The 27,864-nt window shown below is 43.8% G+C and overlaps 1 protein-coding gene across 2 annotated transcripts in view; it reads left to right on the forward strand.

Annotated features, from left to right (window-relative positions):
* The window catches only part of UST (uronyl 2-sulfotransferase), a 770,399-nt gene that overhangs the window by 701,768 nt on the left and 40,767 nt on the right, over positions 1-27,864 (forward strand). For both annotated transcript variants that reach the window (XM_073627439.1, XM_073627438.1), the window contains exons 6-7: positions 21,655-21,752; positions 23,108-23,265. In XM_073627439.1, the coding sequence (XP_073483540.1) occupies positions 21,655-21,752; positions 23,108-23,265 (256 nt within the window). The remainder of the gene's footprint in view (positions 1-21,654; positions 21,753-23,107; positions 23,266-27,864) is intronic.

The raw sequence follows: 27,864 nt of genomic DNA on the forward strand, positions 1-27,864 counted from the left end.
CCTAAAAGAGCCACACCAAAGAACAAAGCGGACCTCTCCTTGCTCCTCATCAGCTGGGATCTCCAACCCCACTATACCTTCAGTCCTCTCTGAAACCTGTACTGAGAGGAATGAAGGTGTAGAATTAGGTGTGTCACAGCCAAGTACTTGGGGGCAATCTGCTATCGGTACACCAACGTCAGATTGTACCAGGCAAATTTCCCTGCCCCAGCTGCTGCACCACCGAAAGAAGTTTGCTCCCAGCCATCCACATGCCCAGCGGTTGAATGCTAGCTTGGCTAAATTGCTAGCACTTCAACAGCTGCCTTTTCAGTTGGTAGACACTGCCCCCTTCCGTGAGTTTGTGGAATGTGCGGTTCCTCAGTGGCAGTTTCCCAAACGCCACTTTTTCTCACGGAAGGTGATTCCGGCTCTCTACCGGCATGTGGAAGGCAATGTCTTGGCCACGCTGGACAGGGCGGTCAGCGGTAAGGTGCATATTACCGCTGACTCATGGTCCAGCAGGCATGGACAGGGACGTTACCTATCTTTCACCGTGCACTGGGGGACTCTTCTGGCAGCTGGGAAGGATGCAGGACAGGGTGCTGTAGTGTTGGAGGTTGTTCTGATACCATGCTGCCAAAATTCTACTAGTGGTGATTCTGCCACACCTCTATCCTCCACCCCCTCCTCTTCTTCTTTCTCCATGGCCTCTTCCTGTGCTGATTTGTCCTCTGAACCAGCGGTGCTCCGTAGGTGTTCAAGGGGCTACGCAAGCGCGCAGACAAAAAGATGCCATGCAGTGCTTGAGCTGGTGTGCTTGGGGGACAGGAGCCACACTGGGGCAGAGATTCTGTCAGCTCTGCAGGGGCAGGTTCAGAGGTGGTTGATGCCATGCCAGCTTAAGGCAGGTATGGTGATTTGCGACAATGGCACCAACCTCCTCTCCGCCCTCCGACAGGGACAACTGACCCATGTGCCCTGTTTGGCTCACGTCCTTAACTTGGTGGTGCAGCGGTTCTTGGGCAGGTACCCGGGCTTACAGGATGTCCTGAGGCAGGCCAGGAAAGTCTGTGTGCATTTCCGCAGGTCATATAATGCCAGTGCTTGGCTGGCTGACCTCCAAAAGGAATTTAACCTGCTCAAGAACCGCCTAATCTGTGACATGCCCACCAGGTGGAACTCAACGTTGGCCATGCTGCAGCGGCTGCACATGCAGCAGAGGGCCATCAATGAGTACCTATGCGACTATGGCACCAGGACAGGGTCAGGGGAGCTTGTTTTTTTTTCCCTACGCCAGTGGGCTATGATCAGAGATGCATGCACTGTCCTTTCACCATTTGAGGAGGCCACGAGGATGGTGAGCAGTGACAGTGCATGCATCAGTGACACTGTCCATCTTGGAGCACATGTTGCGTGGAATAATGGACAGGGCACTTGAGGCAGAACAGAGGGAGGAAGAGGAGGACTCCCTTACCTCTCATGGCCCCCTTTATCCAGACAGTGTTCCTGCGTGCCCGCCGATCACACAGGAGGAGGAGGAGGATTGTGTCAGCATGGAGGTGGAGCTTGGCACTCAGCATCAGCAGCAGTCTTCAAGGGATCATTTACAGTCCGAAGAAACCCATGGACTTGTACATGGCTGGGAGGAGGTGGCTGCGGATCATGTCATCCTTGGTGACCCAGAGGACTCTGGACCGAATGCCTCAGCAAACCTACGCTGCATGGCCTCCCTGATCCTGAAAAGCCTGCGGAAGGATCCTCATATTCGTGGTATCAAGGGAAGGGATGATTACTGGCTGGCAACCCTCCTTTATCCACGTTACAAGGGTAAGGTTGCGGACCTTATCTTGCCGTCGCAGAGGGAGCAGAGGATGAAACATCTTCGGTAGGCCTTGCAGAAAGGTTTGTGCAACGCGTTTCCAGAGCCTGGGAGGTTACAATTTCCTGGACAACGTGTTGCTGAGGCTGCGGTCAGTCACAGAAGGAGCGGTGGAGAAGGTGGCCGTCTGACTGATGCGTTCAGACAATTTTTTAGTCCGCAGCCCCAAGGTCTGATCGGTTCCAGCAACCATCGCCAGCGTCTGATTCACATGGTGCAGGATTACCAAGGGGCAAGATCACACTTGGACACCTTTCCCACCGAAAATCCTCTGGGTTACTGAGTCTTGAGGATGGATCACTGGCCAGAGCTTGCACAGTATGCAATTGAGCTACTGGCCTGTACTGCATCCAGTGTTCATTCAGAACGCACATATAGTGCTGCTGGAGGCTTTGTAAGCGATCACAGGGTGCGCCTGTCCACTGAATCGGTCGATCGGCTGACCTGCATAAAAATCAATCAGTCTTGGATCACCAGCTACCAAGCACCTGATGCTGATGTAACCGATTGATTTTTTTTTTATGTGAGATCCCTTCAAGACTGCCTATGCTGATGCTGAGTCACAATCCTCTTCCTCCTCAATATTCATGCTGATAGCTTGTAAGAACATTTTTGGTTCTGGGCACCTCCCACCAGTGCCCAAGGCCCAATTTTTCAGCCCCTGTTTAACAGGGCCGTATAATTACAATTTTTGACGCAATACTTTGCAGTAGGGCTCATTCCTGCGCTCCCACTATAGCATCTGTGAAGGGTTACAGTGTTGTGGCACTAGTGCCAAAGGCCCATTTTTTCTGCCCCTGTTCAACAGGGACATGTAATTACAATTCTTGATCTAATATTTCACAGCAGGGCCCATTCCTGCGCCCACCAAGAGTAACTGCGAGGGCTTACAGTGTTGTGGCAACACCACCACCACCAAAGGCCCAATTTTTCTGCCCCTGTTCAACAGGTGCATTACCATTCTTTATATAATATTTCACAGCAGGGCCCGTTCCAGCGCTCACCAAGAGTAACTGTGAGGACTTAGTGTTGTGGCACCAGCACCACCACCACCAAAGGCCCAATTTTTCTACCACTGGCATGTAATTACAATTTCTGGCATGTAATTACAATTCTTGATCTAATATTTCACAGCACGGCCTGTTCCTGCGCCCACCAAGAGTAACTGTGAGGGCTTACAATGTTGTGGCAACACCAGCACCTAAGGCCCCAATTTCTGCAGAGTATATAGGGCAGGCCCCTACTTTCAAACATCCAACTTACAAACGACTCCTACTTGCAAACGGAAGGAGACAACAGGAAGTGAGATGAAATCTACACCTAGGAATGGAAATTCTCTCCTGTAAGAGTTAATATGGGAAAAATGTGTCTCCTCTTCACTGATGCTTTATCACCAATCCTTGTTTCACTAAAAACCCCAAATTTTCAAAAAACATTTGTCATTGGGACAGAAAGTGAGGTGAAATCTTCTGAAGAGGTGCACAGACAGCAAAACAAATGTTACAGGGGTGATAACCCTTCCCCATGTTTTCCAAAAAGCTTAAAAATAGATTTTTTGGCTGGAGCTACATTTTAAAAATGTACCAGTTCAAAATTACAAACAGATTCTACTTAACAACAAACCTACAGTCCCTGTCTTGTTTGCACCGCCTGTATACTGCTGTTCAGAGTATATAGGGCCACTTTACAGGCATACTATAGATACCCCCCAGGTACGATATTTAAAGGAATATTTCACTTTTTTTTTCACTTCAAGCATCATTAAAATCACTGCTTCCGAAAAAACGGACGTTTTTAAAACTTTTTTTTGCATTGATACATGTCCCCTGGGGCAGGACCCGGGTCCCCAAACCCTTTTTAGGATAATAACTTGCATATTAGCCTTTAAATTTAGAACTTTTGATTTTGAACGTTCGAGTCCCATAGACTTTAATGGGGTTCTAAAGTTCGCAGGTTCTGGTGCGAACCGAACCGGGGGGTGTTCGGCTCATCCCTAATAACAATGCATTAACAAGTTAGTACATGTAGCACTAACTCTCGGTGGAGCTGCTGGTTTAAAGCGGGCTTTTACCTTCACTCTTGATACCTCTGTTTCACCGGCACTGGGTCTAGGGTCTCGTTGAGTTTACCTCTGGACGATGTAGACACTAACGCTTGAGTAGATTTTTCAATGCTTTAATGAACAGATAATAAAGGAAGTAGCAGGAAAGAGTAAGAAGGAAAGTTGCAGGGAAGCTCAAATACCATTCCTTAGTATTCTTTGGAACATTCTTAGTAATTGAACACTTGCGGTTGAATGCGCTCCCCTTGTGGGATTCAATCTTTGCCCGCCTGGATAGACCTCTCTCACTTGTCTAGCAGCCAGTACGTAGCACAAACAAAAGTCTTTGCCACAGACTTGTTTGGAATAGAACCCGTACGATCCTCTGCCAAATCAAGATGTATTGGTTTGCAATGAACGTCAGACACAGTACTTGAACGTTTAAGCCAACCCGGCAGTACTATGCAGTAAGATTACTTCAGGATACGTCCTCCAACCGAGTCACCAGGCCCCTCTCCAGACCAGCACTCTGCATAATCCTTCCATAATGGGTCCTCCCCTGGGATCTCCTCGGTTGTCGAGCTTCTTCACTCAGGATAGAGAGCTCAGGACCGTTCCTCTGCTGCTGTGGTAGGCCCCAGACAGGCTGCTGGGCCCACCCACACGCCGTAGTGATGTGGGCCTCCGCAACGGAGGACCACGAGGTGGTACTCTTAATGCATACCTGTCGGCCAGGAGGGCCAGCAGGTGGCTGAAAACGAACCCCTAAACATGGCGTCTGTCCCATAAATACCCTCTCCCAGAATGCAACTCGGAGGACCACCACCACCGAGTTGTCCCCAGGACAGAGGAGCACTCATACGCTTCAACACATTGCTTTTCCAACACCAGCCGATGGTGACAACGACACCCACTGGCACAGTGTGGAACTACATGCAACTCCGCCAAGCTGGAACAGAGGCAAATCTAACTTCCTCTAACAAGTAACTCACAAGATTAACCTATCCGCGGTAGATTTAAAAAAAATCTACCAGCGCTACATACATATAGACTATAACGGTGGTCATCAACCCTGTCCTCGGGGCCCACTAACAGGCCAGGTTTGCAATATAACTGAAATACATCACAGGTGATATCATTTGCTGCTCAGTGATTGCAGTATTCCAGTCTGCATCTCCCCAAGGTAATACATAAAACCTGGCCTGTTAGTGGTCCCTGAGGACAGGGTTGATGATCAGTGGACTATAAGGTAGTTTTAGGGTCTCCACGGCTATCCCCAACAGGGGAAGCGTCAAAGACCAAATAAGGGGTGGGGGTAGATGAAAGGAGAGTGGTGAATATAAAAGATGCCTAGTAACCAACGTAGACACTTAGGAATCATTTAGTGATGCACAGATATGAATGTAAAGTTACAAGGAGAGTTAAGAGTACAGCATACAGCTGCATGTTATGTGATGAAAAGAAGATAATTCATATAATCAGATTAAGGTGTTTTTAATTTGTTTTTAAATAGCAAATAAAAGTAATAAAACATGTTTCAAATAATACCACAGAAAAAATGCTATACGGTTGAATAAAAAAAAATTCTCGTTTATTCGTATATTGTATTAAATCTTCTACCATTAGCACTAATGCCATTCTTAAAAGTTTTTTGCTATATACAAATATTGGAAAATGGCAATGTGCTGACCTCTTGTGGTGACTTGTAGGAATCTTTGTTTGAGAAATGTTATAAATTCATTGTAGACTAACATGGCAATAGTAGACATTATTTAATCATTTTTATAGAAAGTATACTTTACTAAAAATTGTGTGAGTGGCATACAGTATCTCACAAAAGTGAGCACACCCCTCACATTTTTGTAAATATTTTATTATATCTTTTCATGTGACAACACTGAAGATATGACACTTTTCTACAATGTAAAGTAGTGAGTGCACAGCTTGTATAACAGTGTAAATTTGCTGTCCCCTCCAAATAACTCAACACACTACCATGAATGTCTAAACCGCTGGCAACAAAAGTGAGTATACACATAAGTGAAAATGTCCACATTGGGCCCAATTAGCCATTTTCCCTCCCCGGTGTCATGTGACTCATTTGTGTTACAAGGTCTCAGGTGTGAATGGGGAGCAGGTGTGTTAAATTTGGTGTTATCGCTCTCACTCTCTCATACTGGTCACTGGAAGTTCAACATGGCATCTCATGGGACAGAACTCACTGAGGATCTGAAAAAAATAATTGTGGCTCTACAATAAAGAATGTGCTCAGCGTCATATCCAGAGGTTGTCTTTGGGAAATAGACGTATGAGTGCTACCAGCATTGCTGCAGAGAATGAAGGGGTGGGGGGTCAGCCTGTCAGTGCTCAGACCATACGCCACACACTGCATCAAATTCCATCATCCCAGAACTAGGCCTCTTCTAAAGATGATGCACAAGAAAGGCGGCAAACAGTTTACTGAAGACAAGCAGAGTATGGACATGGATTACTGGAACCATGTCCTGTGGTCTAATAAATGTATTTGGTTCAGATGGTGTCAAGCGTGTTTGGCATCAACCAGGTGAGGAGTGCAAAGACAAGTGTGTCTTGCCTTCAGTCAAGCATGGTGGTGGGAGTGTCATGGTCTGGGGCTGAATGAGTGCTGCCGGCACTGGCGAGCTATGGTTCATTGAGGGAACCATGAATGCCAACATGTAATGTGACATACTGAAGCAGAGCATGATCCCCTCCATTCGGAGAATGGGCCGCAGGGCAGTATTCCAACATAACAAACCCAAACACACTTCCAAGAAAACCACTGCTTTGCTAAAGAAGCTGAGGATAAAGGTGATGGACTGGCCAAGCATGTCTCCAGACCTAAACCCTTATTGAGCATCGGTGGGACATCCTCAAATGTAAGGTGGAGGAGCGCAAGGTCTCTAACTTCCACTAGCTCCGTGATGTCATTATGGAGGTGTGGAAGAGGACTTCAGTGGCAAACTGTGAAGCTCTGGTGAACTCCATGCCCAATAGAGTTAAGGCAGTGCTGGAAAATAATGGTGGCCACACACAATATTGACACTTTGGGCCCAATTTGGACATTTTCACTTAAGGGTGTACTCACTTTTGTTCCCAGAAGTTTAGACATTAATGGCTGTGTGTTGAGTTATTTTGAGGGGACAGCAAATTTACACTGTTATACAAGCTGTACATTCACTACTTTACATTGTAGCAAAGTGTCATTTCTTCAGTGTTGTCACATGAAAAGATATAACAAAAAATGTACAAACATGTGAGGGGTGTACACACTTTTGTGAGATACTGTATATCAAAGAACAGAAGCTATTAAAACCAATACAAGCAAAGAAACACATATACAGATCAGTGGAGCAAGATGATTATTTACACTTCAAGTCCAGGCAATAAAGCAGACATGAGAAATTTTCAGATTTCATCGCTGTCGCACTTTAAATGACAATTACTCGGGCATGCAACACTGTGCTTGAATTAAATGTTTATCATTTTTTAGACAGAGCTTTCTTTTGGTGGTATTTAATCGCCACTGCGGTTTTTTTTCTATAATAATGAAAAAATACAGACACCTTTGAAAAAGAAAAACATTTTTTTTTCTTAGTTTCTGTTATAAAATTATGCAAATAAGTAATCTTTCTTCATAAATTTAGGACAAATTTTAAGCTGCTACATTTCTTTGGAAAAAGAAAAACCCAAATCAGTGTATTTTATTTAGCCTGTGTTGAAGTTATAAAGTCTACAAACTACAGTACATGTATTTGAAAATTGATCACCCAAATTACCCTTTTTGGAAAATAGACTCCTCAAGGTATTTAGTAAGAGGCATGGTGAACTTTTTGAAGTTTTTTTTTTCCTCACAGTTCTTTGGAAAATAAAGAAACTAAATAAAATTTGTATTTGTTTTCACAAAAATTACATTTTAACAAGTTATTTTTCACACATGTCATAGGCACACTTGCAGTTACACCCCAAAACACATTCTGCTACCCCTTCTGAATAAAGGGATAAAACATGTGTGAAACTTTTTTAACAGCCTAGATGCATAGAGAGGTCCAAAATTCAAGGAGCACCTTTGGGCTTTGCATGAGCATAACTTATGGATCTAATTTCCTGACTACCTTTTGAAGGCCCTTGAGCACCAGGACAGTAGAAACGCCCACAAAATGACCCCATTTTGGAAAGCAAACACCCTAAGGTATTTTCTATGGGGCACAATGAGTCTTTTGAACATTTAATTTTTTGCCACGAGTTTTTGGAAAATGTGGAAAGAAAATAAAAACATTTTTCGTTTTTTACACAAAGTTGTCAATTTATAAGATACAGTAGTTCTAACACAGCATGGACATACTATGAATTACACCCCAAAACACATTTTGCTATTTCTCCTGAGTATGGCGATACTACACGTGTGAGAATTTTTCACAGCACAGCCACACAGCGGGGCCCAAAATCCAAGAAGCACTATGGGCTTTCAAGAAGCATAAATTAGGTATAAATTACACATCTAATTTCCTGACTACTTCACATTTTTGAAGGTGCTAGAGCACCAGGACAGTGGAAACACCCCAACATATGATAATGAGGCATATTGAGTCTTTTGAACATTTTTTGCCACAAGTTTTTGAAAATGTAGAAAGAAAATTAAAACTTTTTTTTTTTTTTTACACAAAGTTGTTAATTTATAAGATATTTCTAAGGCTACTTTCACACTGGGGTGGTGAGAGGGTCGGCGGTAAAGCACCTCTAGTTTGCCATTTTAGCGGTGCACTTTTAACCTCCGCTAGCGGCCAAAGAAGGGGTTAATACCGCCCGTGTACCGCCGCTGCCGAAGCACTGTGCAGGTGCTTCGGCAGCGCTGCCCATTCATTTCATTTGGCAGGGTGGTGGAGGAGTGGTGTATACACTGCTCCTCCATCGCCCCAAATATGCAGCTTGCAGGACTTTTTTTAGCGCCCTGCAAGCGCACCGCTCCAGTGTGAAAGCACTCAGGCTTTCACACTGGAGTGACAGGAAAGGGGCTTTACAGGGGCTTTGCAGGTGCTATTTTTAGCGCTAAAACGCCTGTAAAGCGCCTCAGTGTGAAAGTGGCCTAACACACAGCATGGACATAGTTAAAATTACACCCAAAATATATTCTGTTACTCCTCCTGAGTATGGCATTCCACGGGTTCCTATTCCCAATCAGAATCAGACAGTAAGAGCTGACCGCTACTCTCATCTGTCATGCTGAGAATTTGAAATGCCTTCTCGCTTGTGTAAAATGTTTTGGACATGGCTGGCTCTGGTGACATCATGGCATGGCTGATCAGGACTTTGATGAGGCTGCACTGCCGTGGCTGATCCAGACACTGAGAAGACTGCACTGGCATGGCTGAGCCAGACACTAAGAAGGCTGCACTGGCTTGGCTGGTCCAAACACTAAGGAGGCTGCCCTGATGTTACTGATCTGGACACTGATGAGGTTGCACTGTAGTGGCTGATCTAAACACTGATGAGGCTGCAATGTCATGCCTAATCAAGACACTGATGTGGCTGACTGGTGTGGCTGATCAGGGCTCTGATGTGGCTGCAGTAGTGTGTGACACACTGTGTAAAAATCATAGTATGTAAACACACTCAGTGATTCCGCACAGATTGGTTCTCCTTTCCTCACACACAGGCTCTGTGTCAGGAAAGTCGATAACTGGCAAAGGAATTGTGTTTGTTTACACCAGGGATATGCAATTAGCGGACCTCCAGCTGTTGCAGAACTACAAGTCCCATGAGGCATTGCAAGGCTCTGACAGCCACAAGCATGACACCCAGAGGCATGATGGGACTTGTAGTTCTGCAACAGCTGGAGGTCCGCTAATTGCATATCCCTGGTTTATACTGTGACAGCTTTGATTGGACACAGCTGATCACATTGTAAAGGTCCACTGTGATCCTCTGTGCCCGATCTGTGATCTATTGTCCAAGGCGCATAGCAGTCACAGAGTGCTCCTGAAGCGCTCTGCAGAGGGCACACCGGAGATGTGCATATGGGAGGACATCCAGGGATATCCTCCCAGAACTAGGGAGCCACACCGAGGCCTTACATCGACTATATGGTGGGCGGAGAGTAGTTAAACTGCTTCTCCCCCGATGCATTGTGTGATTGTAATAAGATGAGTTCTGTGTAATGTTCTGTATCCCCCCAAAAATATATACTAGACATTAGCTTTAAAAATTATATGAGATTTTAGTGATTCGGTTTTTGTGTACTTTAACCACTTGCCAAACTGCAATACATATATATACGTTGCAGTTTGCAAGTGGTTTACCGGGGTTATGGCTGAAGATATCAGCCATAATCTCAGTATAGTTTTTTTCAACCGGCGGCTGGCTTTCTCTTGCAAGCATTTTGAGCTGGATGTGAGCCGCCCCCTCCCGCCGATCACTGGTGTTTCTTGGGCTTACTGTTTCTGCCAGTTTGCCTGAGAGACAATCCGACAGTGCGGCCTGCTGCTACCATAGACGATCAAAGAGTAAATCCTCTTTGATGGCCTCTATGGCCTTGGAGGACCACAGTGACATCACTTCCGGTCCAGGCTGAAAGTTTTTTTTTTTTTTTTTTTTTTTTTAAAGCAGATCAAAAAAATTTTTTTTTTTTTTTTTTTTTATCTTTTGCTTTTAAAGGTAAAGAAGAGATTTGGGGTCTTTTTTGAGGAGAAAGGGGACCTGTAATCCCTATTTCTATTAGAAGGGATGTTTGTATTCCTTGTACTAGGAATAAAAGCGATCAAATAAAAAATAAATAAAAGGACTGTGTAAAAAAAAAAAAAAAACACAGTAAAATAAATAAGATTTTTTTTTTTTAATGTGATCCCATCCATGCAGAAGCAAACACATATGCAAGTCGCGCACGCATATTTAACCACCTCCAATACAGTGCACTTACACCCCCTTCCTGCCCAGACCAATTTTCAGCTTTCAGCGCTCTCACACTTTGAATGACAATTACTCAGTCATGCAACACTGTACCCATATGAAATTTGCGTCCTTTTTTTCACACAAATAGAGCTTTCTTTTGGTGGTATTTAATCACTAGTGGGTTTTTTATTTTTTGTGCTATAAATAAAAAAGTCCGTAAATTTTATGAAAAAAAATGCCCTTTTCTTTGTTTCTGTCAGAAAATTTTGCAAATTAGTCATTTTTCTTCATAAATTTTGGCCAAAATTTATACTGCTACATATCTTCGGTAAAAATAACCCAAATAAGTGTAAATTATTTGGTCTTTGTGAAAGTTATAGAGTATACAAACTATGGTGCCAATCACTGAAAATTGATCACATCTGATCACACCTAATGTACTGAAGGCCTATCTCATTTTTTGAGACATTAACAAGTCAGGAAAGTACAGATACCCCCCAAATTACCCCTTTTTAGAAAGTAGACATTCCAAGGTATTAAGTAAGTAGCATGGTGGGTTTTTTAAGTTGAAATTTTTCCCACAATTCATTGCAAAATTAAGATTTTTTTTTTTTACAAAATTGTCATATTAATAGGTTATTTCTCTCATAGAGCATATGCATACAACAAATTACACCCCAAAATACATTCTTCTACTCTTCCCGAGTATGGTGATACCACATGTGTGAGACTTTTACACAGCCTGGCCACATACAAAGGCCCAACATTGAAGTATCACCTTTAGGCGTTCTACAAACATAAATGACACATCTCATTTCTCAATCACCTATTACACTTTTGAAGGCACTTGAGCACCAGGACAATGGAATTGCCCCCAAAATGACCCCATTTTGGAAAGTAAACACCTCAACGCATAATCTATGATGCATGATGAGCCTTTTGAATGGTTCATTTTTTTTCAGAAGTTTTTGGAAAATGTGGAAAAAAATGAAAACGCATTTTTTTTTTACACAAAGTTGTCCATTTATCAGATATTTCAAACACATAGCATGTACATAGCAAAGATGACACCCCAAAATACATTCTGCTACTCCTCCTGAGTATGGCGATACCACATGTGTGCGACTTTTACACAGCCTGGCCACATACAAAGGCCCAACACTGAAGTATCACCTTTAGGCGTTCTACGATCATAAATGACACATCTCATTTCTCAACCACCTATTACACTTTTGAAGGCCCTGGAGCATCAGGACAATGGAATTGCCCCCAAAATTACCCCATTTTGGAAAGCAAACACCCCAACGTATAATCTATAAGGCATGATGAGTCTTTTGAACGGTTCATTTTTTTCCAGAAGTTTTTGGAATATGTGGGAAAAAAAATGAAAACGCATTTTTTTTTTTTACACAAGGTTGACCATTTAACAGATATTTCCAACACATAGCATGTACACAGCAAAGATGACACCGCAAAATACATTCTGCTACTCCTCCTGAGTATAGTGATACCACATGTGTGAGCCTTTTACACAGCCTGGCCACATACAGAGGCCCAACATCCAAGTAGCACCATCAGGCATTCTAAGAGCATAAATGACATATATAATTTCCTGGCAACTTATCATTTTTGAAGGCCCTTCATATTTCTAACACATAGCATGTACATACCAAGAATTACAATCCAAAATAAATTTTATTGTGGAAAGGGTAAAAAAAAAGCGTTACCTGTGCTTTTAGTAGTATCCGCAGAGGAGAGCACTGGTCCAGGCAGCAGGCAGGGATGTGCTTAGCGACAGCAATAGTAATTATCCAGGCAGCAAGCAGGAATATTGTCTAGGGTCAGCACAAGGATATTGTCAGCACAGCACAGTTAATGGAAATTGTCCAGGCAGAGACAGCCAGCACAGCCATAATATTGGTCCTGGTACACTGTTACCTGTACCACTCTCCAGCCCTTCATAAACGTACTGCCTCTTGCTACAGCTAATTATTTGCATAGTCCAGGTAGCGGTGTGGTCCGTTCATGTGGCAGGAAGAGGCATGATGGCAGTAAGTCAGCAGCAGGCTGAGGGCCGCAATCAGGTAAGACCTGTGCACAGGGGTAGAGGCTTCGACCCACCTAAATCTCTATGAAGCCTCCGGACCCCAGGCCCTAATCCGGAAATTCCGAAACCCGGAGAAAACAAAAAAAATAGGTTTCTCCATCCAGAAAAACAATTGTGGGGCCCCTCACATATGTGAGACCCCTGTGTACTACAGTAGCAGGGCAAACAGATCAGTCCAAGTGGTAGGTAAAAGCATAGTCCATAAAACAGACCAGGGTCAGTTCATGCGCAAGCAGTAGGCAGTAGCGTAGTTGATAAAACAGGCCAGGGTCAGTTCACGTGGAGGCAGTCCAAACGGTAGGCAGAGGCATAGTCAAAAAACAGGCCAGGGTCAGTTCACGTGGAAGGCAGTGGCATGGCTATTTGGGGAAGCATGGAAAATGGTCAGCACAGATGATGAAAATGGGGAAATGGTTAAAAATATGGGCTAATATTTTAGGGATGTATGATAAAGTTGGAAGCATTCACCAATGCAAAGGCCAGGTTGGGGAGGGACACTGGGGACAATGGTAGCTGGTATCTTTTCGAAATCCTCTTTTGGTGCACACGCAACATTTTTTTTTGCCGTCTACGGCCTGCTTCAGATGGTGGAATGTTCAAGGGGAAGTGGCGCTCATGAAGTCGGCAAACAGCCTCAGAGCGAAGGTCTTCTGGGGGGGGGGTCTTTGGTTATAGATGAGGGACGTAACAACTTCTTCTATGAATTGTAGGAAGGGGGCGGGGCTTTCTGTGGATTTAGTGTAGACTACGTAGGAATTATAAACGGCCAAATGGATTGCTACCTTCTTGTACCAGAATCAGGACCTCCTTATCGACAAATAGGGCTGAATCATTTGATCATTGAAATCCACCCCCCCCATATAGAGATTATAATCTTGGCAACATACTGGCTTTTCAATGGGACCTCGTCTTCTTTGAACCTTTATTGTAGTGTCGTCATGGATGGTGGACATCATGTGCATGTCCCTTTTATCCTTCCACCTCAAGGCCAGCACTTCGTTGCATCTCAATGCTGCTCTTTACCCCCTTTGCAGCTTTTTGTTTGCTAGAGATTGTGGGAAGCCCTTCCTATTTTTTCTGGAGGTTCCGCAGGCCAGGGTTTTTGCAATGTATAGGTGTTTGAAAAGGGGCAGGCCAGTGTAGAAATTGTCAAGGTATATGTGATATCCTTTGTTCAGAAGTGGGTATGCCAAGACCCATACAATCTTTCCAGTTGTGCCCATGTAGGCCGGGCACTCAGGGGGCTGGAGCTGGGAATCTTTTCCTTCATATATGCGGAATGCATACAGATATCCCGTGGCTCTCTCACAGAGCTTGTATAATTTTACTCCGGATCTGGCCCTTTTGCTAGGAATATATTGCTTTATTCCTAGCCGGCCTGAAAAGGGTACCAGGGACTCATCGACACATATATTCTGATCGGGGAGATAGAGTTCTACAAATTGTTGGGAAAAGAAATTTATCAGTGGGCGAAGTTTATATAATTTGTCGTAATTTTGATGATTGCGGGGAGGGCACTGAGTGTTGTGGCTAAAATGAAGAAAGCGCATTATCATTTCATATCGGGACCTGGCCATTACAGCAGAATAAATGGGCATGTTGTGGATGGGGTTGGTGGACCAATAGGCATGTCCTTCTTTTTTTTTTTTTTTTTGTAAGCCCCATGTTTAGGGTGAGGCCCATAAACAATTTGAACTCCTCCAAATTCAGATCTCTCCTCTCAAACGGATGGGCATAGGATGATTGGGGGTTGTTGGCAATATACTGCTGTGCATACAAATTTGTCTGGTCCACAATGAATTGCAGCAAAGTGTCGTGCAAAAACAGATGAAAGCAATCAATCTCTGAGAATTTTTTGATGTTGAAAGACAAAAACAGAACATTCCATAGCTCAACTCACCAACCAGTCTGCCAACTGACCAAATTAACCTTTTAATTTAATTTAATTATGCAAACACATGCATAAGCTGCAAGGCCTCTTCACGGCACCCTGTGTATGCTTGCAGTCCTAACGCTACTGAATTTATAAGCGTCTCCACAATGGAAGCACATGCATTAAATGGATAGATGAGGGGCAGGTGGGCCTGGAGGCAGACCAATCCCCCTTAAAGGAACAGGAGCACAATGTGCACAGTGTTGGCCTGCACACCTGGCTGTGCTGTGAAAGGGGGAATAATTGGTGATCCCCAGTCGGATGGCAGCCATGTTGGGTTGTCAAGACCATCTGGTATATATGTAGAGGCCCTGGCTCTTGGGGGACGTGACACTCCAGTAGTTGGTGGATTTGAATACCCTGTGCTGGTACTCAGGCGTGATGTGGCAGCACTGGTACTGGGTATTTGTTCCTGGGGCCTATCGCCGGCGGCAGCGCTGGTACTGGGCATTTGTTCCCGGGGCCTATCGCTGGCGGAAGCGCTGGTACTGGGCCTGGGAATTTGTTCTTGGGGCCTATTGCTGTCGGCAGCGCTGGTACTGGGCCTGGGAATATAATCCTGGTTTCCAGAGTGCCGTGCCCTTTTAGGAGGTACCCATTCTTCCTCCGAATCATTTGCTGATTCACTATTCGTTCAAATGCCAAATTTGATTCTGAATCAGAATTGGAATCTGATGAGAACTCCCCGTTGCTCTCATCAGTCATGGAGAGGATCTGGAACGCCTCCTCACTGTTGTAAACTCTTTTGGGCACGACTCTGATGGCTGTGTGACAGGTGGCAGGTGACGGTCACTGATGGGCTGTGAGATGGGTGGCAGGTGACGTTCACTGATAGGTGATGATGGTGTGACAGGCGATGGTCACTGATGGGTGACAGGCCATGGACGGTGATGGTCACTGACGGGTGATGGGTGCACCGCTGACAGTCACTGATGGGTGACGGGTAATGGCTGACGTCATTGATGGGTGACGGGTAATGGCTGACATCACTGATGGGTGACGGCTAATGGCTGACATCACTGATGGGTGATGGCTGATGGTCACTAATGGGTGACCGGTGATGGCTGACGGGTAATGGCTGTGACGGTCAGTGATGGCTGATGGTCACTATTGGGTGACGGTTAATGGCTGACGGTCACTGATGGGTGACAGGTAATGGCTGACATTACTGATGGGTGACGGGTAAAGGGTGATGGCTGACGGGTGACGGCTGACGGTCACTGATGGGTGACAGGTGATGGCTGACGGTCACTGATAGGTGATGGCTGATGGTCACTGATGGCTGACAGGTGACAGCTGACGGTCACTGATGGGTGATGGCTGACGGGTGACGGCTGACGGTCAGTGATGGGTGACGGCTGACGGTCACTGATAGGTGACGGCTGACAGGTGCACCGCTGACGGTCACTGATGGCAGTCTCTTATGTGACAGGTGCACTTTATGGGGTGACTGTGGTGACTGTTGGGTGACAGATGACAATGGGGGGGTGATGGGACAAGTGTGGTGTTGATGCAGACACTATAGAACACAGATCAGTAACTCACTGCTCCTGGCTCTTCTCTCCTCACACTGGAAACGGTGTGTGTGGGGAGAACAGCTGGTAACAGCTAGTTACCGCTCTGTGTTTACATTTAGTGATCGGCTGTGAAAGGATCACATGGTAAACAGCTGCCGGCCAATGGCTGTTTACCATCGTCGGTGACGAGCAGTGTTCCCGGGAATACGCTGCCACCGACGTGCACGCGTGGCGCGCTCCCGATCGCGCGCATGCGCCATGCACAATGGGGCGGTACCATCTGTCATCAGCCGTGACTTCATCACGGCCGATCACGTGGTAAACAGCCATGCCCAATGGCTGTTCACCCCCCTCGGTGGCGAGTGGTGTCTCCGTGACACGCCGCCACTGAGGGTACAGGGATGCGCGCACACGATCCCTGTTTTTTTATTTGTCGTATGACGCCCTCCCAGAACGAGAGTCGCACTGCCTGGTCGTCATATGACGGACGGCGGGCAGCAAGCGGTTAAACAATGTTTACACCACACATGTGAGGTATCGTCACAAACGTTAGAATGAGAGCAATAATTCTAGCGCTAGACCTCCTCTGTAAATCTAAAGAAGTAATCTTTAAAAGTGTTTAAAGCGTCGCCTATAGAGATTTTCAAGTACCGTAGTTTGTCGCAATTTTAAATCCTGACATGTTAGGTATCTATTTATTCTGCATATTTACTCTGCGTACTATTTACTTTCATATTTTACAAAAAAATTGGGGTATATATTGTGTTTTCTTTTTTAAATTCATTAAAATGTTATTTTAATATTCCCTAAGGTCTCTGCTAAAAAAAATGTATAATGTTTGGGGGATTCTAAGTAATTTTCTAGCAAAAAATACTAATTTACAAGTTTAAACACAAAATTCCAGAAAAAGCCTGGTCTAGTGGTTAAAGAGACAGCACTGTGGCTTAGTGGTTAGCACTTCGACCTTGCAGCATTAGTGTTTAAATTCCAAACAAGAAATTATCTACAGGGAGGTTGTATGTTTTTCCTGTGCTTGCTTTTGTTGTCTCTAGGTACTCTCACTCATGTCAAAGTCATGCTGGTAGGTTACGTACAGTGGGGACGGAAAGTATTCAGACCCACTTACATTTTTCACTCTTTATTATATTGCAGCCATTTGCTAAAATCATTTGAGTTCATTTTTTTCCTCATTAACCACTTCCCTCTCATCCTATAGCGGATTGACGTCAGGGAAGTGGTTCCATTATCCTGACTGGACGTCATATGACGTCCAGCAGGATAACATGCCGCCGCGGGGACGCGCATCACGGCGATCGGTGGAGCGGTGTGTCAGCCTGACTGAGGCTCTTTACCACGTGATCAGCCGTGTCCAATCATGGCTGATCACGCTGTCAATGGGAAGAGCCGCTGATCGGCTTTTCCTCACTCGCGTCTGACAGACGCGAGTAGAGAGCCGATCGGCGGTTCTCCTGGCAGGGGGGGCTGCGCTGATTATCAGCGCAGCCCCCCCCTCAGATCACCACACTTGGCCACCAGGGATCTCCACTAGAATCACCAGGGAAGGGGCAACATGTGGATGGCCAGGTATGTACCCCATGGCCATCCATACATGCCCAATGTGCCCAATCTGTGCCAATCAGTGCCCACAAATGGGCACTGATTGGCATCATTATGTTCCAGATCTTCCCAGCAATGCCCCCAATATATTTTATCAGTGCCACCTGTCATTGCCCATCGGTGCCACCTGTCAGTGCCCACCTATCAGTGCCACACATCAGTGCCACCTATAAGTACCCATCAGTGCCACCCATATGTACCAATCAATGCCACCTACTAGCGCCCATCTGTGCCCCCTATGAGTGCCCATTGGTGCCACCTATGAGTGCCCATCAGTGCCGCATAGCAGTGCCACCTATCAGTGCCCATCAGTGCCGCCTATCAGTGCCTGTCAGTGCCACCTCATCAGTGCCACCTCATTGGTGCCACCTCATCGGTGCTCATCAGTGCCGCCGTATCAGTGCCCGTCAGTGCAGCCATATCAGTGCTTATTATTATTTACAAAAAAAATTAACAGAAACAAAGAAAAACTTGTTTTTTTTTTCAAAATTTTCGGTCTTTTTTTATTTGTTGCGCAAAAAATAAAAACCGCAGAGGTGATCAAATACCACCAAAAGAAAGCTCTATTTGTGGGAACAAAATGATAAAAAATTTGTTTGGGTACAGTGTAGCATGACCGCGCAATTGTCATTCAAATTGCGATAGCGCTGAAAGCTGAAAATTGGCCTGGGCGGGAAGGTGTCTATGTGCCTGGTATTGAAGTGGTTAATGTACACACAGCACCCCATATTGACAGAAAAACACAGAATTGTTGACATTTTTGCAGATTTATTAAAAAACAAAAACTGAAATATCACATGATCCTAAGTATTCAGACCCTTTGCTCAGTATTTAGTAAAAGCACCCTTTTGATCTAACACAGCCATGAGTCTTTTTGGGAAAGATGCAACAAGTTTTTCACACCTGGATTTGGGGATCCTCTGCCATTACACCTTGCAGATCCTCTCCAGTTCTGTCAGGTTGGATGGTAAATGTTGGTGGACAGCCATTTTTAGGTCTCTCCAGAGATACTCAATTGGTTTTAAGTCAGGGCTCTGGCTGGGCCATTCAAGAACTGTCACGGAGTTGTTGTGAAGCCACTCCTTCCTTATTTTAGCTGAGTGCTTAGGGTCATTGTCTTGTTGGAAGGTAAACCTTCGGCCCAGTCTGAGGTCCTGAGCACTCTGGAGAAGGTTTTCCTCCAGGATATCCCTGTACTTGGCCGCATTCATCTTTCCCTCGATTGCAACCAGTCGTCCTGTCCCTACAGCTGAAACACACCCCCACAGCATGATGCTGCCACCATCATGCTTCACTGTTGGGACTGTATTGGACAGGTGATGAGCAGTGCCTGGTTTTCTCCACACATACCACTTAGAATTAAGGCAAAAAAGTTCTATCTTGGTCTCATCAGACCAGAGAATCTTATTTCTCACCATCTTAGAGTCCTTCAGGTGTTTTTTTTAGCAAACTCCATGCGGGCTTTCATTTGTCTTGCACTGAGGAGAGGCTTCCTGACTGGTGGAGAGCTGCAGTGATGGTTGACTTTCTACAACTTTCTCCCATCTCCCGACTGCATCTCTGGAGCTCAGCCACAGTGATCCTTGGGTTCTTCTTTACCTCTCTCACCAAGGCCCCCGATAGCTCAGTTTGGCCGGACAGCCAGCTCTAGGAAGAGTTCTGGTTGTCCTAAACATTTTCCATTTAAGGAATATGGTGGCCACTGTGCTCTTAGGAACCTTAAGCCCTGGTTCACACTATAATGCGCTGCGGATCACACAGGAGCGCTGTGCGTCCCTGTTCCCCATTTCAGGGACAAATCAGGGCCGATTCTATGCCAGAATTCTGCCCTAAAACGGAGCCAAAGACGTACAGCGTTTTTGTGCAGTGCGCACCGCAGCCACCCCAGAGATATGTGAACCGGCTCCATAGGGAGCCAGCCACATTCTCCTGCTATGCGAATTAGATGTGCGGAAACGCACATCTAATTCGCATAGGTGTGAACCCGGGCTAAGTGCAGCAGAAATTTTTTTTGTAGCCTTGGCCAGATCTGTGCCTTGCCACAATTCTGTCTCTTCTCATTTGCTCTGACATGCACTGCGAGCTGTAAGGTCTTATATAGACAGGTGTGTGGCTTTCCTAATGAAGTCCAGTCAGTATAATCAAACACAGCTGGACTCAAATGAAAGTGTAGAACCATCTCAAGGATGATCAGAAGAAATGGACAGCACCTGAGTTAAATATATGAGTGTCATCTTCTTTTGACAAGGAAATATATGAGTGTCACAGCAAAGGGTCTGAATACTTAGGACCATGTGATATTTCAGTTTTTCTTTTTTAATAAATCTGCAAAAATGTCAACAATTCTGTGTTTTTATGTTAATATGGGGTTCTGTGTGTACATTAATGAGGAAAAAAAATTAACTTAAATGATTTTAGCAAATGGCTGCAATATAACAAAGAGTGAAAAATTTAAGGGGGTCGGAATACTTTCCGTCCCCACTGTATGTGTACCATGCCACTGTACTCTTGAATATCATATTGCATTTGTTTTCTCTTTGTGTAGTGTTAATATTGTGCACTTGTCTGTACATTTTTTGTATTCTAAAAAAACTCTTCCTGGTTATTAATTATTAATTAGTTTTATTAAAAAAAGAAAACAGTTCACCCTAAGTATGTATAACAAAAATGTTTTTTTACCATATGTAAAGAAAGGTTTATCTATCTATCTATGGATTTGTAGAACTACAGTATTCCCGGTTTTGAAATTAACAAAGTACAGTGTAACTAAACTGCACTCAAATTTAGGCACCCCCCCCAGGAGCTTTTGCCATGTGCAAACCCCAGCGATGCAATGTTTGTGATCCCCCTCGTCACTCTGTTCCAGGTCTGGAGTCTTTATCTGCCTTGATTGGCAGGCCTGTGTGACATAAATGCACTTGGTAGTTACTGCGTCCTGGCATCAACGAGATTGTACACCAAGCTTGGCATACAGTTGAAAAAATGCTAGCAAGCAGGAAAGAAACATATATGGCAGAAGAAGCTTATAGAGTATCTTCTTCCATAAGATTTTTTATTTATTTAAGTTCCGCGTCAAGGTCTCAATCATACCATCTGTGTTAAGTTGTGGTGTTCCTAAATTTAAAAAAAAGAAAGAAAAAAGGTAAACAGTGCAATGTGTTGCAGCAAATCATCACACCAATCCTTAATGCCCCTACACAACAGAGAGCAGCCGCAGTGTTTTAGCATACAGGCTGGAGTGAATGAGCCTTAAAGGTACGTTCACATTGGAGACGGGTTTGAAATCGTGCGAGCTCGGCTGAACAATTTCAAACCTGCATTTCATTGCGAGTTTGGGGCCGATTTGAAAGACATATCTGTGGGTTCATGCACAGATGTCTATTGAAATTGTCCTTGAAGTTGCCAAAAGTAGTGCAGTGCAGGAACTACTTTTGGAAATCGGTGCGGCACCGCAAATTCGGACGGTGCCATTGCCTGAAATAAGCTGCGATTTGGCATGCAGTTTGATATGTCAAATCACATGTCAAATCATCCCGATGTGAAAGGGGGCTAAATCACATTTCTCAGGTTTTCATTTTGAGATAACACAGTGGTCAATTTATATGATTATCAGTGCATATCATCATTTATTGCTTGGTACTGTGTAATCCAACTCCTTTTTTTTTTTTGCAGGATATTAATGAATGCATTTTAGGAAACTATGCAGAGTGTTCCAATCCCAGACTATTTTACATTATTCCATATTTTTGTGGACAGCATCCAAAATGCAGGTGAATTGTGATGTGCTGATTTTGATATTACAGGTATAGGAAATACACATTAGCCAGATGTATAAAAGTATTGGGCCTCACAGTCTGTACTATCACTACATACTCCCCACCCTGACACACAGATGTTTCATAAGTGTTCTATGACATAAGCCTATTCTTCCCTACACTGCTCGATTAAAGAAAATGATAACAATTCATACATACTGAGATCTGCTGTTACTGTGTATGCATTTTTTCTTAAATTTTTTTTTATTAATAAAAAAAACAAAATCAATAATTCTCATTGAGAAACATTCCGCCTCTGCTCAGTACAAACATTTTCCCAAGTGGGTTGGAATCAGGTTAGTAGTTATGGCAACCTTAGACACATCCTGTTTAAAATTTTAAATACTCATAGTCTGCCTAAAGCTGGATACACACTATACAATTTTCTTTAGATTTCTTCCTTTAGATTTATCAAAATCATATAATATGAGGTAAAACCTAACTTTCAATTTGTATGCAATCAGGCAGGCCCTTGCACTACATAGTTGAAGGTAATTATAAAGGAAATTTAACAACAAAAGTTGTATAGTGTGTATCCAGCTTAAGCCTGGGTTCACACTTGTGTGTTGCAGGCACCGCATGTGATTCGCACAGGAATTACACCGCATTCCTGTGCATATTACATGCGATGTCTGTGTGGTGCGACTTGAGCCATGCATTTTGTATGGCTCAAATTGCATTGCATCTACACCAAAATGGACAAAGACCCTTTTTTTTCAAACCTTAATCACATTGCACCTGGCAGTTGCACTGCATTTTACAAGCTGTTTCGGGGTGTTGTTAATCTAACATTGGGGGTTGATTTGAAAGGCAAATCCACTGTGCACTGCAAGTGCACTCGGACATGCAGTCACTGTAGATCTGAGGGGGACATGCAAGGAAAATAAAAAACAGCATTTTTGCTTGCACATGATTGGATAATAGAAATCAGCAGAGCTTCCCCTCATTTTAGATCTTCCCCTCAGATCTAAAGCAACTGCACTTCCAAGCGCACTTGCAGTGCACTTGTAGTGCACAGTGGATTTGCCTTTTGTAAATCAACCCCATTGACACCTGCAGCAGATTGCATGGACGCCAAATGATTGCAATGCGGTGCAGCATGAGTGGAGGCTCTGTGGTTGGATTAAAAATTGCAAAATCGTACTTAGTCTTGCCTGATTATGTTCTCTTCCTATTTTCACGTAGCTGAATTTTCCATTACCATTTTTATTAACACTTGATTGCAGAGTTTGAGTGAAGGTCAGTTTGTTCATTGTAGAAAACTGAAATCCTTGTAGTTTATTCAACCCATGAACTTCCATTTCCTCTAGGGATCCCGGTGAGTGGGCCTTGGAACGTGCAAAACAAAACGTAAATGAAAACTTTTTACTTGTTGGAATTCTAGAAGAGCTGGAAGATGTTCTGCTTTTGTTGGAAAGATTTTTACCACACTACTTTAAGGGCGTCATGGATATTTATAAAAATCCAGGTATATGGTTAAAAGCTATAACATTCTGAAAATTGTATACAAATGGTAGTACTACTACATTTAAGAGAGAAATGCTAAAATAACTAGAATATCATTATTGTATTATGTTTATTTTCAATTTAACAATCTGACGTAAAGTGGTTCTGAAGGCAGAAGGTTTATCTTAATGAATTCTATGCATTAAGATAAAAAACTTCTGTGTGTAGCAGCCCCCCTAATACTTACCTGAGCCCTATCTTGATCCAGTGATGCTGCATGAGAGTCTCGGCTGTCTGGGACTCTTTTTCCTCATTGACTGAGACAGCAGCGGGTGCCATTGGCTCCCGCTGCTGTCAATCAAAATTAGTAAGCCAATGAGGAGAGAGAGGAGCAGGCCAAGCCGTGGCTCCTTGTATGAATGGGCACACAGAGCAGCAGCTCGGCTCACGTGCCCCATAGCAAGCTGCTTGCTGTGGGGCAAAAGGGAGGGGCCAGGAGTGGCAGGGAGAGACCCGAGAAAAGGAGTATCCGGGTTGCTCTGTGTAAAACCATTGCACAGAGCTGGTAGGTATAAAATGTTTGTTATTTTTAAACAAAAAAACAAGACTGTAATATCACTTTAAACAGACTGTTATGTATTGTGAAAATAATGAAATTACTTTTTAACTTCAAGTGTAAAATGTATTGAAAATAAATATGACAGTGGTAGGGCTTTTTCTTGAAAGAAAATCAGGCTCGTATTGTACAGCACTGTTAAGTTTGAGGCATTGGGGACTTAACTCAGCAATAGATGGTGCAAATTTGGTTGCAGGAAAGATAATTACTTGTGTTCTTCACAGTATTTGCGCAGCAGTTTTTCAAATGCAATTTTTTGGGACAAAATACACTGTTTTTTTTGCATTAAAATTCATTAATGTATAACCCAATTTTTTGGTAAAATATAAAAAAAAGATGATGTTACACAGAGTAAATAGATAACTAACATGCTACGCTTTAAAGTTGTGCATGCTCATGGAGTGGCGACAAACTATTATACTTAAAAATCTCCATGGCGAAGCTTTAAAAAATGTTACCGGTTATCTGTTTAGAGTTTACAGTTTTTACACTATCCCTTTATTTTTATTTTTTATCACTTTTATTCCTATTGCAAAGAATATAAACATCCCTTGTAATAGAAATAAGACATGACAGGTCCTCCCTATGGAAAAATCTGGAGTCAATAAGACCCCAAATCTCTCTACCAACATTTTTTTGATCTTTTGCGTATATAAAAAAAAAATGTTTACTTCTGCCCGTCATAACGTCACTCTGGTCCTCCAAGATCATAGAGGCGATCAGAGACGATCTGGTCTTTGGTAACCTCTTTGGCCAGCTGCACAAACTGTTGGATCATTTCTCGGGCGTGCCGATAAAAATGGTAAGCCCGAGAAACATCGGCATGAGGGGGGGGAGACCCCTCCCGCTGATTCGGAAAGCGATCCAGTGGCTAATTAGCTGCTTCATAAGAAAAGTGGTTGTAAAAAAAATACCAGGGTTATGGCTGATAACTTCAGCCATAACCTCAGTAAACCACTTGCATGCCGCAACATATATATATGTATATTATATATATATATATATATATATATATATTTATATTTATATTATATTATATATATATATATATATATATATATATGTGTATTGTGGTTGGCAAGTGGTTAATGATCAACAAATAAACATGTAGGTTATGATACAATCATTAAATCAAACAATATCAGCTGTGTAGAAGGAACAAAAAATGCACAGCAGAAAGCCATTCTCTACTAACAAGTTCAGGTTGCTGAAGACTTTAATGTAAAAAATCTTACTGCATCAACAAGGTTTCTCACAGGCAGATATTTCAAGAAACATATGTGTTTCCAGATGCCCAAGCTTTTTTGTAGAAGCACATTGAAACAAGCATTGTTGAGGACCAACAACGCAATGGTAAGCCAATGTAATTTAGTGCAGCAGATAAAAAGACATATCATGCTGACTTGCTTTTGCAACTGAAAACACCAATCTACAGTCCAGGGAAGTATTGTCCAAAGTAGTCTTTATTGAAGACTTGTGGCTAAAAGTCATACCTTTAACATGGAAACAAGGCCTATGCATGAGAACACAATAACCGGTGCACAGAAAAATGGCAGCAGATGCTCTGGCCTCATGATCGTCAAGGTGTATAATTCCTTTCAAGTTCAAATTTGAATTGTATATGACTGTAACAGAAAGAAATTTATTGAAAAATGCCTGGAGAGTGGTACAAGGATGAGTAACTGCAGGCAACAGTGAAGTGTGATGAAGGTTCCTTGCAGGTTTGGAGCTGCATTTCTGGACGTACAGTTGAGGACTTAGTCAGAAGTATTGGTCTCTTCAATGCTAAAAAGTACAGATACTTATACATGTGCAGTACCATCAGAGAGGCATTTGATTGATCTAAAATTCATGCTGCATTAGGACACTGACCCCAAACATACAACCAAGTCAAAAATAACCATCTTTAGCAAAAAAAAAACAAGTGGCCCTGGAAAAGATGATATGAACCCCACAGAGCCCCAATGAGGCATCATTCAGTCTGTCTGGTATTACATTAAGAAACAAAAATAACTGTGGTTAGTTCTCCTAGATTTGTGGAACAAATTACCTGCCAAGTTCCTTAAAAACAGTTTGTGTGTGTACAGTATGTGTGTGTGTGTATATATATATATATATATATATATATATATGTTGTGGCCCAATGGCCGAGACAGATATGGATCACATAAACACGTGACAAGACTTACAGCATAAATAGGCCTGAAGTGTGCCTTGGTGGTCTGGTCGTTATGCCAAGAAAAGGGGGCATACCCAAAAAAAGTAATGAGTAATTATGGAGAAGGATGTGCTGAGAAGTGCCCTGAAAAAGGGGAGGGAGGGTATCGCGCACTGGAACCGAGAAGGAGCATGGCCGAGTGGGCTGCTTAAATACCCCCCCGAGCTCCTCCCATAAATTCAGGCCACCATACTGGCCTTCTTATCTATGGTCATGGCCCTTTGGCCGAAACGGATATGGATCACATAAACATGCGACAAGATTACAACATAAATAGACCTGAAGTATGCCTTGGTGGTCTGGTCGGTATGCCAAGAAAAGAAGGCAAAAATAACCAGGTAAAGAAGTATTTCTTTATTGGTTCTAAGATCATTGAGCAAGCTTGGTAAAGGCTTGTGCCATTTCCACCTGAGGGTTTGGAATGTATCTGGCATGTAGCAGGCTGATTTGCATCTGCCTAGTTTCTTGATCACATGGACTGGTACTCCATGCTGAGATGCAGCTGAGGCTGCACTGATCCAGAAGGAATGTCCAGAGTACCGACCAGGGTCAAGGCCCAAGTTGACCCGTAGGACCCTAACATGCTTAATAAACTGGCTGCAACTCAGGGGGTTGGCCGGAAAGGAAGCAACGAACTGGAGTCTGACTGGCTGGGTAGGTGAGCGAGTAATCAAGCACCATTACTAGTCACCAGGCATTGTTAGTCCGAAAGAGGTTGATGTCCACTCTGGGTCCGGTTTGTTGAGTTTTGGAGACCGCAAGATGAAGGACATAGTGGTTTTAAAGCGAGTCAGGGAGTGTCTGTACAGTATCTGGCTACTAGTGCCACCAGAGGTGAATTAACTAGTCTGTAGAAGGCAGGGTAGATGGCCGCCTGGATGACTAGGCTAGGCAGAACCTTGAATGGGGAATGTGTGAGGATTTCAGACATGCCCCTAAAGATGGTAGTCATTGGGTCGGCTGCGGGTTCCCACCTTATTGTAGCCTGTTAGTCTGTGGGGAAGAGCACTGTTTGACCTGTCCACGTGTGGCCCCAGACTTGGGAAGCTGCCACAATGGGATATAGCTCGAACAATGATGAAGATTGAGTGAAACCAGGAATTTAGGCAGATTTCTGGAGGCCAGGGTCCGGCGAATCAGTGATGGCCAAAAATTGCAGCAAAGCCTGTGGAGGCTGCGGCATTTGTGACTACCTGTGGTGACTGAGTTGAAACTGACAGAACAAACATCAATATGTTGGTGAGGAACCCACCCCATATTGCTAAGTCCGCTATCGCTGCTGGGTCTAACCTGAGAACTTTTTCGGGGGCCTGTACTTGAGCGAGAAAGACCAAGAGCCGTGAGATGAACGACCACCCCTGATGAATAATCCCCATGGTAAAATTAAACATCCCTAACAAGGACTGCATCTGCCTCTTAGTACACCCTCGTAACAGGGTAAAGTCATGGATGCCATCCTGATACGAGCTACTTTGCCAGGAGGCAGGCTGGCCTGCATGGCACGTGTGTCCATAGTGACACCTAAGAAGGTGATGGAGTGTGCCAGGCCCTCCACTCTATGTTCGCTTATGGCATGTTGAGTTTGTTAAATACCACTCTTAACCACTTGACCACTGGGCACTTAAACCCCCTTAATAACCAGACCAATTTTCAGCTTTTGGTGCTCTCACATTTTTAATGACAATTACTCAGTCATGCAACACGGTATCTACATGAAAGTTTTGTCCTTTTTTTCACACAAATAGAGCTTTCTTTTGGTGGTATTTAATCACCGCTGGGTTCTTTAT

The sequence above is a fragment of the Aquarana catesbeiana genome, linkage group LG04 (assembly GCF_042186555.1).
Source record: "Aquarana catesbeiana isolate 2022-GZ linkage group LG04, ASM4218655v1, whole genome shotgun sequence".
In the NCBI taxonomy this organism is placed as follows: Eukaryota; Metazoa; Chordata; class Amphibia; order Anura; family Ranidae; genus Aquarana; species Aquarana catesbeiana.